Raw genomic sequence first — 15,223 nt, forward strand, 5'->3', positions numbered from 1 at the left:
CAGGGGACGCGGGTTTGTGCCCCAGTCCGGGAAGATCCCACATGCTGCAGAGCGGCTGGGCCCGTGAGCCATGGCCACTGAGCCTGAGTGTCCAGAGCCTGTGCTCCGCAACGGGAGAGGCCACAACAGTGAGAGGCCCGTGTACCACAAAAAAAAAAAAAAATGTTACCCATGCCATGCCCACCTTGGCACCTCCATAAACACCTTAAAATAGAGATGTGTAGATAGACTTCATTTCACTCCTGAGAACAGTAAGACGTTTGATCAGTATAGTTCTAATCAACATTCAAATGGAGGAGAGGAAAAAGAAATTACATCTCTACCTTTACTTAGAAAGCTCAGATCCTGGATAAGGAAGATATTCTAAACACAGAGAGAAAGGACTTTTTTAAATAAGTAAGAATGGAAGAAAAGAAGCAATGTTATTTTCCCCAATGTTATAGGAGTCTCATGACCTAACAGGTATAACAATGGGTAAGGATATGAAGTATCTAGTGAGAAACAGGCAAAACAGGCAAGTGAGAAACAGGCAAAAACAGGCAAAACTCAGATTACTGGATAAATGAGGTGAGTTAAACAAACCCAGATATCTTATACATATATTTAGTATTCAGACTCTGAAAAACAAATGCAGAGTTAGGTTGCTTCTGATGAAATACGTCTTGATGTGATAGTGTTAAAACTCAAGATGGGGGACTTCCCTGGTGGCGCAGTCATTAAGAGTCCGCCTGCCAATGAAGGGGACACGGGTTTGAGCCCTGGTCCGGGAGGATCCCACATGCCGCGGACCAAATGAGCCCGTGCACCACAACTACTGAGCCTGCACTCTAGAGCCCGCGTGCCCTAGAGCCCGTGCTCTGCACCAAGAGAAGCCACCACAATGGGAAGCCCGTGCACCACAACTAGAGAAGGCCTGCGCGTAGCCAAAAAACCTCAAGATGAATAGTTACAAGAAGGTAAAAGAATAGAAAAAGACTAGACACCAAGAAAAAAGAGTGATCACAGATTCTAAATATTTGTTTAATGTGAGTGAACGACTGACTGTTAATAACTGTTAGAATTCTGCACCAAATACAAAAGCATGTTTACAGACAAAGGAATGGGACCATTTAAATTTAACAGCTCCTAATACGTATCCATAAATGCACTGTGAAGGAAATGCCAGTCTGATATAATGAGTCATGTTGAAACTTAAATACATTAGGGAGTTTTGTGCTGTAATTTTCTGTACCTTTATGATTGATCTTATTTATTCTTTCATCACCACTTACCATATAATCTTTAAAAACTGACAATTACAATATAGTAGCAGCTATGGTACCAATACTAATAGTAGCCCAACAAGACTTCCAGAAGTGTGTCACAAAAATCTGAGCATGATTAAGATCCTTGACAGGATCAAATGCAGGGCCACTTCCTACTTCTCTTACACAAAAAGCAGTACGCAAGAAGAGTACTTAAAACCTTTTAGCTCTTCATTTGTAACCAAAGCTTATGGAAATTCATTTCTGTTTAACTACAGGGACAAGTACATTTTGGAAAGAAAGAGATTTTAAAATTCTGGAGCCATGGCTATGTTAAATACACACATTTCTAGACAAAAAGGGACTTCCATTATAACAAAGAGATCAGAAAAGGTAATAATATCCACCTAAAATTACTATTCTACTATAGTCTTTAAGACCCTAACAGCATAATCAATCAATTATTATTCATTTTATAGATACCTAAATCTGTAAATATGTAAAGACAAATCATGTGATCCATTCAAGAGCAGGCAGACAGCTTACCTGTGGAACTAAAACTCAGCTGCAATTCCATGCAAGTAAAATCTATCACAGCATATACATTTTTCTAATGTTTATCTGCACAACAAATTAATATGTTCTAAGTCTCAACCAATAATCACCTTTCAGTTAAAATAAAGAACCAACGAAAGAAATTTCCTAAGTTTAATGGAAGTTACAAATGAGGATTCCTTAAAATTCACATCTTGCATAATAATGTCCTAAGAACGTTTCAATTATCTATCTTTTAATTTAAAAAATAAAAATTGACTAGAATTAATTTTTATTAGGGAAAGTGAACAGAAATATTGTCCTAAAAATGTCTTATATGTAAAAACCTCAAATTTGTCTTTTTCCTTCTAAATGAAATCTCCATTGCAGGTACTGACACATCTACTGAGCTAGGACCTCAGCTTTACAGATTTAGATATATACCCAATCCCAAGAACAAAGAGTAAAGGTTCTCCCTTACCTTAAACCCCAAGCCAAGAAACACCACTAACTACTTTAGGAAAAAGCCAAGGCTACCTAAACCTCATCCATTTTCAGAAAAATCTACATGTTTCTGAATGTGGGCTGTTTTACGTTCTACCTCAGTGTGATTTTTGTTTCATCAGAGGTGAGACAACTAATGACTACGCTACTGGGCCACAGGAAAAAAACCTCCTGATCCTAATGTGTATCAACAGCCATTAAAAATGTTCATACTTAGGACTTCCCTGGTGGTGCAGTGGTTAAGAATCTGCCTGCCAATGCAGGGAACACGGGTTTGAGCTCTGGTCTGGGAGGATGCCACATGCCACGGAGCAACTAAGCCCGCGTGCCACAACTACTGAAGCCTGCACACCTAGAGCCTGTGCTCCGCAACGAGAAGCACCCGTTCGTTGCAACCAGAGAAAGCCCACGTGCAGCAACGAAGACCCAACACAACCAAAAATAAGAAATAAATTAATTTAAAAAAAATGTCCATACTCTTTTGACTAGTAGTTGTACTTATGGGAAACAAACCTCAGGAAACAAAGCCAAACGTAGAAAATATTATGGGTACCTAAGAGACACTAAATACATATACATGTATTATATAAAAACAGCATTATTTTTAACAGAAAAAGTAAACTCAAAGTAACCACTCTTATTGTTGAATGTTTATGAAACATTAGGCATCCAAAGTGGTTATAGAAACAATACACAAATATTAAAATGCTAACGTCAACTGGAGAAATCAAGACAAAAAATTTTACATTTGAGGGACTTCCCTGGTGGTCCAGTGGTAAAGAATCCGCCTCCCAATGCAGGGGATGCGAGTTCAATCCCTGGTCAGGGAACTAAGATCCCACATGCCGCAGGGCAACTAAGCCCACGCACCACAACTACTGAGCTCGTGCACCTCAACTAGAGAGCCCACGTGCCCTGGAGCCTGTGCACCAGAACTAGAGACAAGCCCGCGCGCCACAACGAAGAGCCCAAGTGCCACAGCAAAGACCCGATGCAGCCAAAAATAAAAAAAATTTTACATTTGAGTCTAATTACAGCTACATGAAAGTTCATACACAGAAGAGAAACTAGAAATATATACAAATAATTTTATCCTCTTCTGTCCCTTCTACATTTTCTGTAATGCAATGCTTTTATTTCTACTTATAAAAAAGTAAAAAAACAGGAAGTCTGACACTGAGATCTATGTTCAGAATATTCCTTTGATAAGAAAGTACTGGAAAAATAAGTAAAATCTGAGTTGATTTTATCAGAGTATAAGTGAATAAATAACTATTAATTTCTAAGAACCTGTGAACTCATATTAAGAAACACAAATATTGGTACTTCTACTTCCTTTCAAATGAAAGCTTTCATACTCCCCTTCATTAATTAGGGGCTTTCATAAATGAGTATGATATAAGAGAAAATATCCCTAGATTTATCTGGAGGGGAAAATACATGACTCTCAGTTGTATCTCATTGTGATACTTGGACTATGGCTCCTAGTGCAGCTAAGCACACCCAGAAAATTAGACTACTAAAACAAAATCTTACTTTTCTAATTGTGACCAACCTAAATATACATATGAGGACATTGATTCATTTAAACATTTACTGTGTCTTAACAAAATGCCAAGCATCTTGCTGGGTAATGGAATTACTTTGAGCAAGACAGACCTTGCCCTGCAGTCACAAGGCTAAGAGATGGAAATGAAAACAAATAATTAAGTACAAAATATCAAATGCTTTAAAAAAAGAGATTAATAATGAAGTAACAACACTGTGAGAGGATGAGACAAGACAGTGGTAGGAAACATAAGGCTATAAAAGCAATATATGGCTTCTAGCCTACAATTGGGCCAGGGAGAATGAAGTCAGAAATATATAGGAGGCGGACCAAAGGACATAAGAACAAACACCTTCCTAACTTAGTATACTATAACTTGCCAAGAAGTCTTCCGGTCAAAATAAGTCTCTTTCTGTGAAATAGTGAACGGCCTCCTTAAACAAGTCCCACAGGACTTTAGAGGCACACCAATTCTATAAAGCCACTACATACATTTACGAAAATTATCACTACTTTTTGATCTTAAGAACATATTTACAAAATAGTCATTTTACCCTTGTAGTTTATTTATCAGGGAGATGTGATCTAACAGCTGCTACATGATGATTTTTCTTCCCATTTGAGCAACTGCAGAGATTACTAGTCAGAGTTAACTTGATAAGGACTGCAAACCTATAAGCAGCATGTAAACTTTAGAGTTCAACCCAAGTACACACCCGCTGACCACAGAGTCATAAAATGACCTCAATGAACCTTATTGCTGCCTTTTCCATCATACTCAGAAATGAAACAGTCAATCTCCTGGTGCATTTTTTTTTACAAAGACCTGAACTCACAGAAACTGCACACCAAGTCCTTTCACTAGCAATTCTTGTCCCTACCTATAGGGCCTGTAAGGAGAATCTAACCCTGTCATGCACTAGACTGATTACTTTGTAAGAGGCAGCAGCACTTAACATTAGTAAGTAAAATACTTTGGCAAAAAGAGTTCAACATATTTTCACATTTCAAAAACCATAAAATTTCATTTATATTTAATGATTCTGAGGTACACAAAGCACTTTTTATAGCCTGCATCATAATACTCATATTAACTCTGTTTAATACAGGAAGGTTAGACAATCTCTCCAAAGTCAAACAGTGAATCACATACAGAACTAGGAGCTAAATGCCCTAAGTCACATAATGATGCTCTACTAAAATAGATGATAAACAGATGGATACAACTGTCCAAAAATATTACAAACCCCATCACTCTTTTTAAAACATATTATCAGGACAATTTTTTGTTATTCATAGCTTTTTTTTCTTCCAGTTTTATTGCGATATAATTGACATACAGAACTATATACATCTGAAGTGTACAGCATTAATTATTTGATTTACATACATGAAATGATTACCACAGTAAATTTAGTGAACATCCATCACTCATACAGACACAAAATAAAAGAAAAAATACACATTTTTTCCTTGTGATGAGAAGTCAGGATTTACTCTCAACTTTCATATGTAACGCAGCAGTATTAATTATATTAGTCATGCTTCACTTTCCTAGTACTTATACCTGGAAGTTTGTGCCTTCTGACTATCTTCAATTCCCCTCCCACCACCCCCCACCTCTGGTAACCACAAATCTGATCTCTTTTTGTATGAGTTTGTCTGTTTGTTTTTGAAGTAAAATTGACCTACAACACTTATGTTAGTTCCTGGTGCACAACACAGTGATTCAATATTTCTATACATTACAAAGATGATCACAAGACAAATTTTTACAATAAGCCTAACAAGCAGCAGTAAATTAGATGTATCTGTACGTATTTAATATATGTAATATAAATAACTTACAACATTCCTCATTAAAGACAGCATTTTTGGTAGAAACGCATGTTTGTTGTTGAAGAATGCTTGCCTGAACATTTTCTAAACTTGTAGAAATTTCTCTAGTGATTGATTTATCCCCGAGGTTTACTTAGACCCTTACCTTTAAGGAGTCCAAATACTTAAAATGAGCAGTTATTTCTAATAAAAAGAAATCCAACATGTCCTACTTAAGCATAATCCCTACACAGTCTCTATAACTAGGATACCTAGGAGGTTTTGAAAGTGAAGAAAGATGAGGACCCCAAAGAAGATCTGTGGGTTCAGTCTGTTCATGCAGTGGTAGGAAGAGACAAACTCCTTGCCTAAGATGGTTTCTCTCCCCTTTACTGCACTGCCAACAAAAATGGTACTGGGTTTCTCACAGCCAGTTAAGGAGTCATTTCTTCTCGCCTCCCTCCTTCTGCTTTTCTCTAGTAAAGTAATAGATAAGTCCCACACCTACAAAAGGAGTGGAAGGAAACAGATAAGCTCTAACAGCATGAGATTTCTTATTTGTCTACAGGGAATAATCACATACAAACTGGACTGGCTTAGTAATATCCTGTTACGTGCCTTCGTTTCACTATGACGAGGTGGACCATGCTTAAAAATCCCTAAAAAATCAAAAACTTTTATAAATTTAGTTAACTTTTTTTTCTTTTTTGGCCACCCGTGTGGCTCGCAGGATCTTAGTTCCCAGACCAGGGACTGAAGCCGGGCCCATGACAGTGAAAGCTCAGAATCCTAACCACTGGACCGCCAGGGAACTCCCTAAATTGAGTTAACTTCAAATTAAGCTAAATAAGAAAGTGCAATAGGAAATGATGTACACAGCTACAGTATGATTCCAACATATCCACTGCAACTACATTATATGAAAGCCTAACAACTGCTCTGAAATGCTATGTTGTAGCAACATGCCAATCTCCTATGAAAATTTTCTTGAATCTGGAACATGCAAAAAGTAAATTTACAAATACAACCCACTTCAGCATATCATTTATTACATTTTAGGATGTCTAAACAAAAAATAATCTCCCATGACAACATACTAAGAATGAAAATATACGTGACCTCGGCATTTGCATTTACTATTTCTTATTAACACCTTCATCCAAAATCATTACTTATATGAGTTAAAAATAAGTATTTTAATTTTGTAGTTCTAGGAAAATCATTTGTATTATTAAAGTCTAAGCAGTGACTTTAGATCTTTTTTAACCCTAAAAAAGTAACAAAATTTTTATTAGAAGAAAAGATGCAGGCTTCCCTGGTGGCGCAGTGGTTGAGAGTCCGCCTGCCAATGCAGGGAACAAGGGTTCGTGCCCTGGTCCGGGAGGATCCCACATGCCGCGGAGCGGCTGGGCCCGTGAGCCATGGCCACTGAGCCTGCGCGTCCGGAGCCTGTGCTCTGCAACGGGAGAGGCCACAACACTGAGAGGCCCGCGTACCGCAAAAAAAAAAAAAAAAGAAAAGTTGCATGATGTGAGCTTTAACTTGAACATATAACTCAAAACAAATGGGGAAACTAAACAGAAATAATCATTTTGAAAGATAATTTTTACCCATGTAAATTACAGAATATCTATGAAAAAATCAGTGTAAATAGTCAAAAAAAACCCTAGTGGAAACACCCTTAGGAGGTTTAAGTTCCCACCCAAACTAAATTCTGACATTAAGAAAGAAACCAAAAAACATTTACCCAGACCAAAACATTTCAGGGAACTTTAAAAAAAAATAGCAATTAACTATAATGTTAAAACTTGTCACCTTCTACCCAAAACATAAAGTACACATTTAATACTTTCAAAAGGATCTCTACCAAAAAACTAAAAACACAAAGGTAAAGAATATTCTAATAGACCTTTTTCTATTTCTAGCCTCTTCCATATATGGTCAATTTCACTAAATCTACTTCATGATTTCCCACCTTCATTTCCATCTTTGTGCTCCAAGCTTGTTACTGTGTGTGGGGAAAGTATGATGAACACTCAAGAGGCCCATATTCTTCTATAAAACTTTCAAGGGTGTCCAGAAGTCCCTTTCACTTTAATCAGACCATCACTAATATAAAACTCAGAGGCCCTTAGTGTACATTTATTCATACCTGTGCTCTACTCACACACTCCTCGTCCTCAGAAAGCAAATAAATATCATTTCAGACATCAAAATGCTCCTAATGCTGTCTCCCTTTCCCATCCTACCTCCTTCACAAGGCTGACACACTGGACTACAGATGAGTCTTCCTAAGTGTTACCATCCCAACCCAAGAAACCAAAACAGCAAAACAACAAAAGTTAGTTAACAGGGTTTCTCAGGAGGACAAGGAAATACACAAACAGGGAAGCAGCTGTCTCCCAACAGCCCCAACTTCACCATACCTCCACACCTCCCCAACTACCCCTTCTTTCCGCCTCTGCAAAAACTCAATTTTTCCACTAAAGTGATCTGATCTAATGAATCAAAGCGTGCCCTTCTCTTCATGTACCCCTTTTCTTTCAGCCAGAAAGCCCTCCCCTCCACTAGGAGGATAAGTAAGAAGGAGAAATGACAAGGGGGCAGCAAATGATCCCTTCCCATGCCTTCCTTCCCGAGAGGGTGAGATAGCACCTCTCTCCAACCCTCCCTCCAGCTTTCCCTCTTTGCTCATGGAGATGTGTTTCAGAGACTACCTGTGCCCCAGTGTCCCAAATAAGAACTTCACAACCTTGCCCCTTGAAAATGATTACAAAACCAACCAAAAGTTGATACTGCCGCTATTCCTTTCAAGGGTCCCAGCAATATTTCCACAACACTACCCAAAATATTTTTTAAAAAACAAGCCCCGCACCGATAATCCTACACCCCAATATCTTCAGTTGCCCTCTCAGGACTTACAAAACTCATTCTTCCTACTACCCGCCCCCCCTTTTATCACTCCAATACCTGTAACCAAAAATCCCTAGAAGCTGCCGGTATACCCCTCCCAGCTCGTCCTCCAATAATATTAGATACCAGGGTAGTCCTTTCAACCCCCAATCAAACTTACAAAAACCTCAATTTTCCCAACCCCTAACGGTATTTAAAAATCATCAGCTCTCCTGGCACTGTCAACTCCTCAATAATAACATCCCTCAACAGGCTTATCAGGTTCCCAATAATTCCTAAAACATTTCGATGCCCACAAATCCCTTTCAACTACCCTATTTTAATTCAATACTCCTGAACCTTTAGAACTCAGTAATCGCTATACGTCTCTCAATGTCCCTACTCTCCCTTTCTCCTCTCACGTTTTCAAAAGGTCCTCGATACTCTGCTTCTAGATCTTTTAGTCCCGTAATAATATTATTTGTAAAGCCCTTGGTATCCTGATACTCCCTTCAAGATCCCGATATTCAAATTTTAAAATCCCTCGACAGCCCCGCTTTCTCCCTGTTCTCAAAGAGCAATGTTTTAAATTTCCTCACTTCCTTCAGCCCCTTTGAGCACCCCAATATTTACATTTAAAAAACCCTTACAGTCCTCCCCGCACTCCTCCCCCCCCCCCCCCCCATCCAGTGTCAGCGTGAACACCGAATACACATGGATGTTCAGTCAGGAAATGGACACAGGCTGCAAGCGCACAGATGGCCTGCTTAAACGAGTGCACGTGTGTCCACGCATCACAGGCTGCGCTGCACCCGACAACCGTGCCTCTCAACAAATTCACCATGTTCCAGAGCCTTGTTTCATCTTACTTTTCACTATAACCCAGTGACAGTGATGGTTCCTCTGTCACCATTTCTGTCAGGACCACGTGCAACCATGAACACGACGCACTCAGCCTGGGGTCCTCAGAGCAGATTGGCTAGTGTTGACACTACGGTAACAGCAGCATCAGAGTCATGGCAGCAGTGGTGGCAGCATCTTAGTCCCAGAGGTCAATACTAAATACAATTTTACTGGAAGAAATGGCCTCTTCCAGTCCCTGGAAGCAATGGTGATAGTACTACAGAGAAGACGTCGCCGGGACCTCCCGACTGCGGCCCCTCCGCTCCGCCCTCCCCCACGCCGTTTCCCCTCCCCCCACACCCCCGCGGGCCCCTAACGCCCACGTTCGCCAGCCCCGGCCCAGCCTGCCTCACTCACATCGGCTCCAATAACTTGGCCAGCCAGGACTTGAGGGCATCCACATCTTCTATAAGCATGGTGGAGGGAAGGCGGGCTCCGCCGCCGCTCCTGTTCGGGCCTGCCGCGGGTCGCCCCTCGCCGCCTCCTGAAGCCTTCTTCACAGCTCTCGGTGCCCCAGCCCACCGGGCATCTTAGGAGACTTCAACCTACTCCCCCGGCCGGGGCCTAACAGGAACTAACCCAAGAGCCCTCACTCAACGTAGCACGACGGCACGAGAGGGCGGGAGACAGCGTCGACTGGCGGGCGCGGGAACCAATAGGAGACAGAGGGGCCGTGCGCGCAAAGCCAATGAAAAGGCTCGTTCGCCCCTCCCGCTTGTCGTAACCAGTGAAGGAGGAGGGATTTAGCAAGGTAGGTAGAGAGCTTAAGTGAACTCCTGGTGCAAGATGGTATCTTGGAGAAGGTGCTGTGGCTCTTAAAGGGGCCGCAGCGCCTTTTTTTTTTTTTTTGACCACGCCGCCGACCGCCGCGGAATACCGCTGTCTGCTGCTGGAAGTGTGTGGGGGAACCCGGCGAGACCCTCAGCCTGGCTCCTTCCTCTCTTTTTTTCCTGGAAGCACACACTCGTGTCCCGAAATGACTCAGCTGTAGTAAATCTGCAACACAACGTGCAATACGTTCACGTTCGACATATCGTACAAAACGCAACATTTTACTTTTTTTCCTCGTACACTCATTTTGCTCGGCACACATACCGGTATCTTTTGCTGCTGTGCTTAAATTATGCAAAATGCTATGGCAACCATGCCTTGGAGTCCAATAATCGTCATTTTTAAAACGTGGCGCAACGGTTGTAAAAAGCTGAGGCCATTTCAATTTTACCAGTATTTTAAATATATTTTTTATTTAGGAAGAAAAAGGATTCCAATTTTTACAAAAATTCTCTCTTCATTGCCTATCTAAAATTCGGTGGGAGTTTAGTGCAGGGAGGATTTTGGTCAGAAAAAATGTTTTTAAAAATAATTTTTTAAAAATTGAAATCACTGAAATAGTTTAGTCTGTACTAGATGAAAAATCCCTTTTGGAGTTTTGAAATGACTGGCTTGGCACTGGTATTAGAATGTTTATTTAACAACAAATACTGAGCACCTGCTATATACCAGCACTGTGTAAGGCGCTAGGATTCCAATGGTGAGCAAAACAGAGTCCCTCCTCTTAGAAAGCTGAACAGTATGTGGGGTAATGCATTATAATCATAACACTATGAAAAATACCTGATGAGCACACACCTCATATAAAAGAGACGGGTCAACGCAAAATAAGCAGGCATGCTATATATATATGTGGAGCAGGTGTAGGCAAACTTTTTCTGTAAAGGGCTAGACAGCAAATATTTTTGGTTTTGTGGGCCATGAGGTCTCTGGCAACTACTCAACTCTGCCCTCTTGGCATGAAATAGGCCATAGGTAATATGTAAACAAACGATTATGGCAGTGTTCCAATAAAACTCATATGAAAATTTCAATTTTAGAGAATTTTCACAATATATCGCTCCCTTGATTTTTTTTTCAACTATTTAAAAGTGTAAAAGTTATTGTTACCTCGCAGGTGTCCAGAAACAGATGCCAATATGGTTTGGCTTGCAGGCCGCAGTTTGTGGACCCCTTACTGTAGAGTGATAAAAGCGAAGTGCACTTAAAAATCATCTAGTGAAACTCCTTCACTGACACCTCCTCCCCAACTTTGCGTATGAGAAAAAAAGCCCAGAGAGACTGAGTGATTTACGCAGAATTGCACATCTGTCAGTGGAGCAGAAGTAACATCCACATCCTCCAACAGCAAGCCCAGAGCGTTCCAACATTCAACTGTTGCCTCTTCTTCCCTCTCACCTCCCCTTCTTGCTTTATGCTTATCCACATTTTCCCTTTACTTCTTTCCACTACAGAGATGAAGTGTTACCCCAAAATGACAGAAATTTTAAAAAGAGAAATGTAAAAGTGATTTGATTAGGCCTAGGGCTAGGCAAGAACTTGATAGCATGATTGATATGGAATAGGAATTGCCTTTATCACAGTAAATCACTCCTCTGCAAGAATTTCAAAGTACTTTTCAAATGTATTTATAGAACAAATTTTTCAAGCCTTACTTCAGAGGTGAGGGTGTTGAGATACCAGCTTCCTAGAGACCAAGGGCATTATTTAACCAAACACAGAGAGTAGAACAGACATGATTACAGTAGCAATATTTGGGTTTGGAGACCCTGGATAATTTATTCCTTTCCCCCTATTTTTCAAATGTGATGTTACTACTTTTATAAACTGAATAGAATAAAATAGATAGATGGATATAAACTGGTATTTTGAATGTAGATGTTGAACTCCAAACTGTGTCTTGAGAAAGTGGCATCTATAGAAGAGTTGCTTTTCCAGAAGTGGAAGTGGGATACAATACAGGCAGTCCCACTCCCATGCCCGACTCACTCCATTTGCTAAACAGTTGGTTCAGATTTGGTCAGTAGCCATGGCCCAGAATTTTCCATATACTTTATCTGTTGTATGCACAGAACTGACTCATCTGAAGTCCATGAATGAATGAGGCACCAGTTTCAGTCATTCAGTTATTGGGCTACCCTGAAGGCAATGCGTACACATATGTACTAGTTCAAAACACCTATACTTAGTGCTGGTTACCAGGTACCAGATTCTGTGTTCTGGGCTGGGGCAGAGACAAAAGTTTAAAAAGTTATATCCATTCACTGCCTTTCGGGAGCTCAGGTTCTGGTGGTCTAATAGACATGCAATGGAAATGATAATCAAACCCAAATTTGAGTACATACCCTGTACTGGCCCTATGCTAAATATTTCAGTGTATTTCTGCCTCTCATGCTCACAGTACCTCTGTATAGTAAACAATATTCATAGACAAGAAGATTGCATCCCAGAAAGTCATGAAGCTAATGAGTGAAAAAACCCAGCCTTGACCATGAGTGATTCCAAAGCCCATACCTGTAACCTTCACTTAATCACCTCACTTGCAAACACTGACATATGAACTATGTGGTTCATTCAAATTTCATTCAACAAATATGTATTGAGCCCATTATCATCTATTAGGCACTGCTCTTGGATAATACAGAGTAAAACTGATTTTAAATAAATGTTCTTTCCTTAGTTAATTAAAGTGGACATTAAAATGGATACTTGACAAACACTGACTTTTCTCTCAGTTTATTTATTTTCACATGAGGAGAAAAAAAAGATGCCAGTTTATCAAAGACAAAAGAGATTATTAATACGGGGCATTGAAAAGAGAGAGTAACACTACAAGAAGAAAACACATCTAAACCATCCTTATTCAAACCAAGTTCACTTTCTTGGCTTGAGCGTAACTGTGCCTCCACCAGGAAGAACTGTCAATGGTGTGATTTCACACAAGTGTTGACAGGATTAGACAGGCTTTCCAAAATCAGAGTGTATTGTGCCCACTTTTTTGGAGGGATTACGGGGAGTTTTTTGGTCCTTATTCTCCAACCTGTGGCTAAGAATGTCCCAGATGTACAATAAGAGAAGTTGAGGGTCATTTTTGAATTTTCTCTGTGAACCTTACAATCACAATTTGCTTCCTTTACATGCAGTTAAATTAAGCTTTGGTGGAATTTCAAACTAGGAAGCTCATGCTTACAAACAGACCCTCTCATGTCTGTACATTTGTAAATAATCAGCTAATTGAACAACACACGCATCAAAATATCAGTCTCTTCTGAGTTTGGGTCACCTGGAGCAGCCCACCTGGCTCACAGAAAAGTCACTTCAGTAAAAGTCACTTGAATCTTAGTTATGCAAAGTCAAGGTGAGTTGACAGCCAAATAGTTTGTCAGTCAATTGGAATAGTCTCTCTTCGTTATGGAAATGACAGTTTGTTTTCCTAGGAGAACTACATTAAAAGGGATTTTTTAAAAGTTGCTTCACACTAAATACCTCTAAGAATAGCTAGGACTTCCCTGGTGGTGCAGTGGTTAAGAATCCGCCTGCTAAGGCAGGGGACACGGGTTCGAGCCCTGGTCCGGGAAGATCCCACATGCCACAGAGCAACTAAGCCCGTGCGCCACAACTACTGAGCCTGTGCTCTAGAGCCCGCGAGCCACACTGAGCCTGCATGCCCTGGAGCCTGCGCACCACAACTACTGAGCCCGCACGCCACAACTACTGAAGCCCGCGCGCCTAGAGCCCATGTTCCGCAACAAGAGAAGCCACTGCAATGAGAAGCCCGCTCACCACAATGAAGAGTAGCCCCTGCTCGCCACAACTAGAGAAAGCCCGCGCGCAGCAACAAAGACCCAACACAGCCAAAAAAAAGAAAAAAAAAAGAATGGCTAACATAAGAAAAAAACCCAAAAAAACCTGACAGTGCTGAATGCTGATAAGGAGGCAGAGAAACTGGATCACTCACACTTCACTGGTGTAATGTAAAATGGTAGCTACTCTGAAAAACACTTCAGTATTTTCTCTAAAAACTAAACATGCAACTACCATATGACCCAACAATTACACTCCTGGGCATTTATCCCAGAGAAATGGAAGCGTATGTTCACACACAAAAACCTGTACACAAATGTTTAGAGCAGCTTTATTTATAATAGCCCCAAACAAGAATCAGCTCAGACGACCTTAAACAGGTGAATGGTTAAACTGTGTGACATAGCATACCATGGAATGCGATTCCATGCTTCCCTCCAACAAGGAAGGAACTATTGATACATGCAACAATTTGGATGAATTTGCTGAGTGAGGAAAAAAGCCAATCCCCAAAGGTTACATATTGTATGGTTCCATTTATATAATACTTTGAAAATGACATAATTTTAGGAGCAGAAGACAGAGATGGGGGTGTGGAGGGAAAGTGGGTGTGTTTTTTAAATGGCAGCATGAGGGATCCTTGTTGAATTGGAACTGTTCTGTATCTTGAATGTGGGGGTGCGTATGGGAACTACAGAGAGGATAACATTATATAGAATTAGACACACACACACAGAGACATGCACAAATGAATACACATAAAACATGTCAATGTCAATATTCTGATTATGATTTGCAAAATCATAAAACTAGAATTTTGCAAATGTTGCCATTGGGGGAAATTAAGAAAAGTGTGCAAAAGTTCTGTCTGCATTATTTCTTACAACTGCTTATGATTCTACAATTATCTCAATTTAAAAGAAAGTTGCAGGCTTCCATGGTGGCACAGTGGTTGAGAGTCCGCCTGCCAATGCAGGGAACACGGGTTCGTGCCCCGGTCCGGGAAGATCCCACATGCCACGGAGCGGCTGGGCCCGTGAGCCATGGCCGCTGGGCCTGCGCGTCTGGAGCCTGTGCTCTGCAATGGGAGAGGCCACAACAGTGAGAGGCCCGCATACCACAAAAAAGAAAAAAAAAAAAAAAG

The 15,223-nt window shown here is 40.6% G+C and overlaps 1 protein-coding gene across 1 annotated transcript in view; it reads right to left on the reverse strand.

Moving 5' to 3' along the window:
• Positions 1 to 10,028, reverse strand: part of RBM27 (RNA binding motif protein 27) — a 71,303-nt gene extending 61,275 nt beyond the window's left edge. The window contains exon 1 of the mRNA XM_007462393.1: positions 9,802 to 10,028. Coding sequence (XP_007462455.1) covers positions 9,802 to 9,860 — 59 coding nt within the window. The 5' untranslated portion in view covers positions 9,861 to 10,028. The remainder of the gene's footprint in view (positions 1 to 9,801) is intronic.
• Positions 10,029 to 15,223: the final 5,195 nt, after the last annotated feature.

Source organism: Lipotes vexillifer, unplaced genomic scaffold (assembly GCF_000442215.2).
Source record: "Lipotes vexillifer unplaced genomic scaffold, Lipotes_vexillifer_v1.1 scaffold1068, whole genome shotgun sequence".
NCBI lineage: Eukaryota > Metazoa > Chordata > Mammalia > Artiodactyla > Lipotidae > Lipotes > Lipotes vexillifer.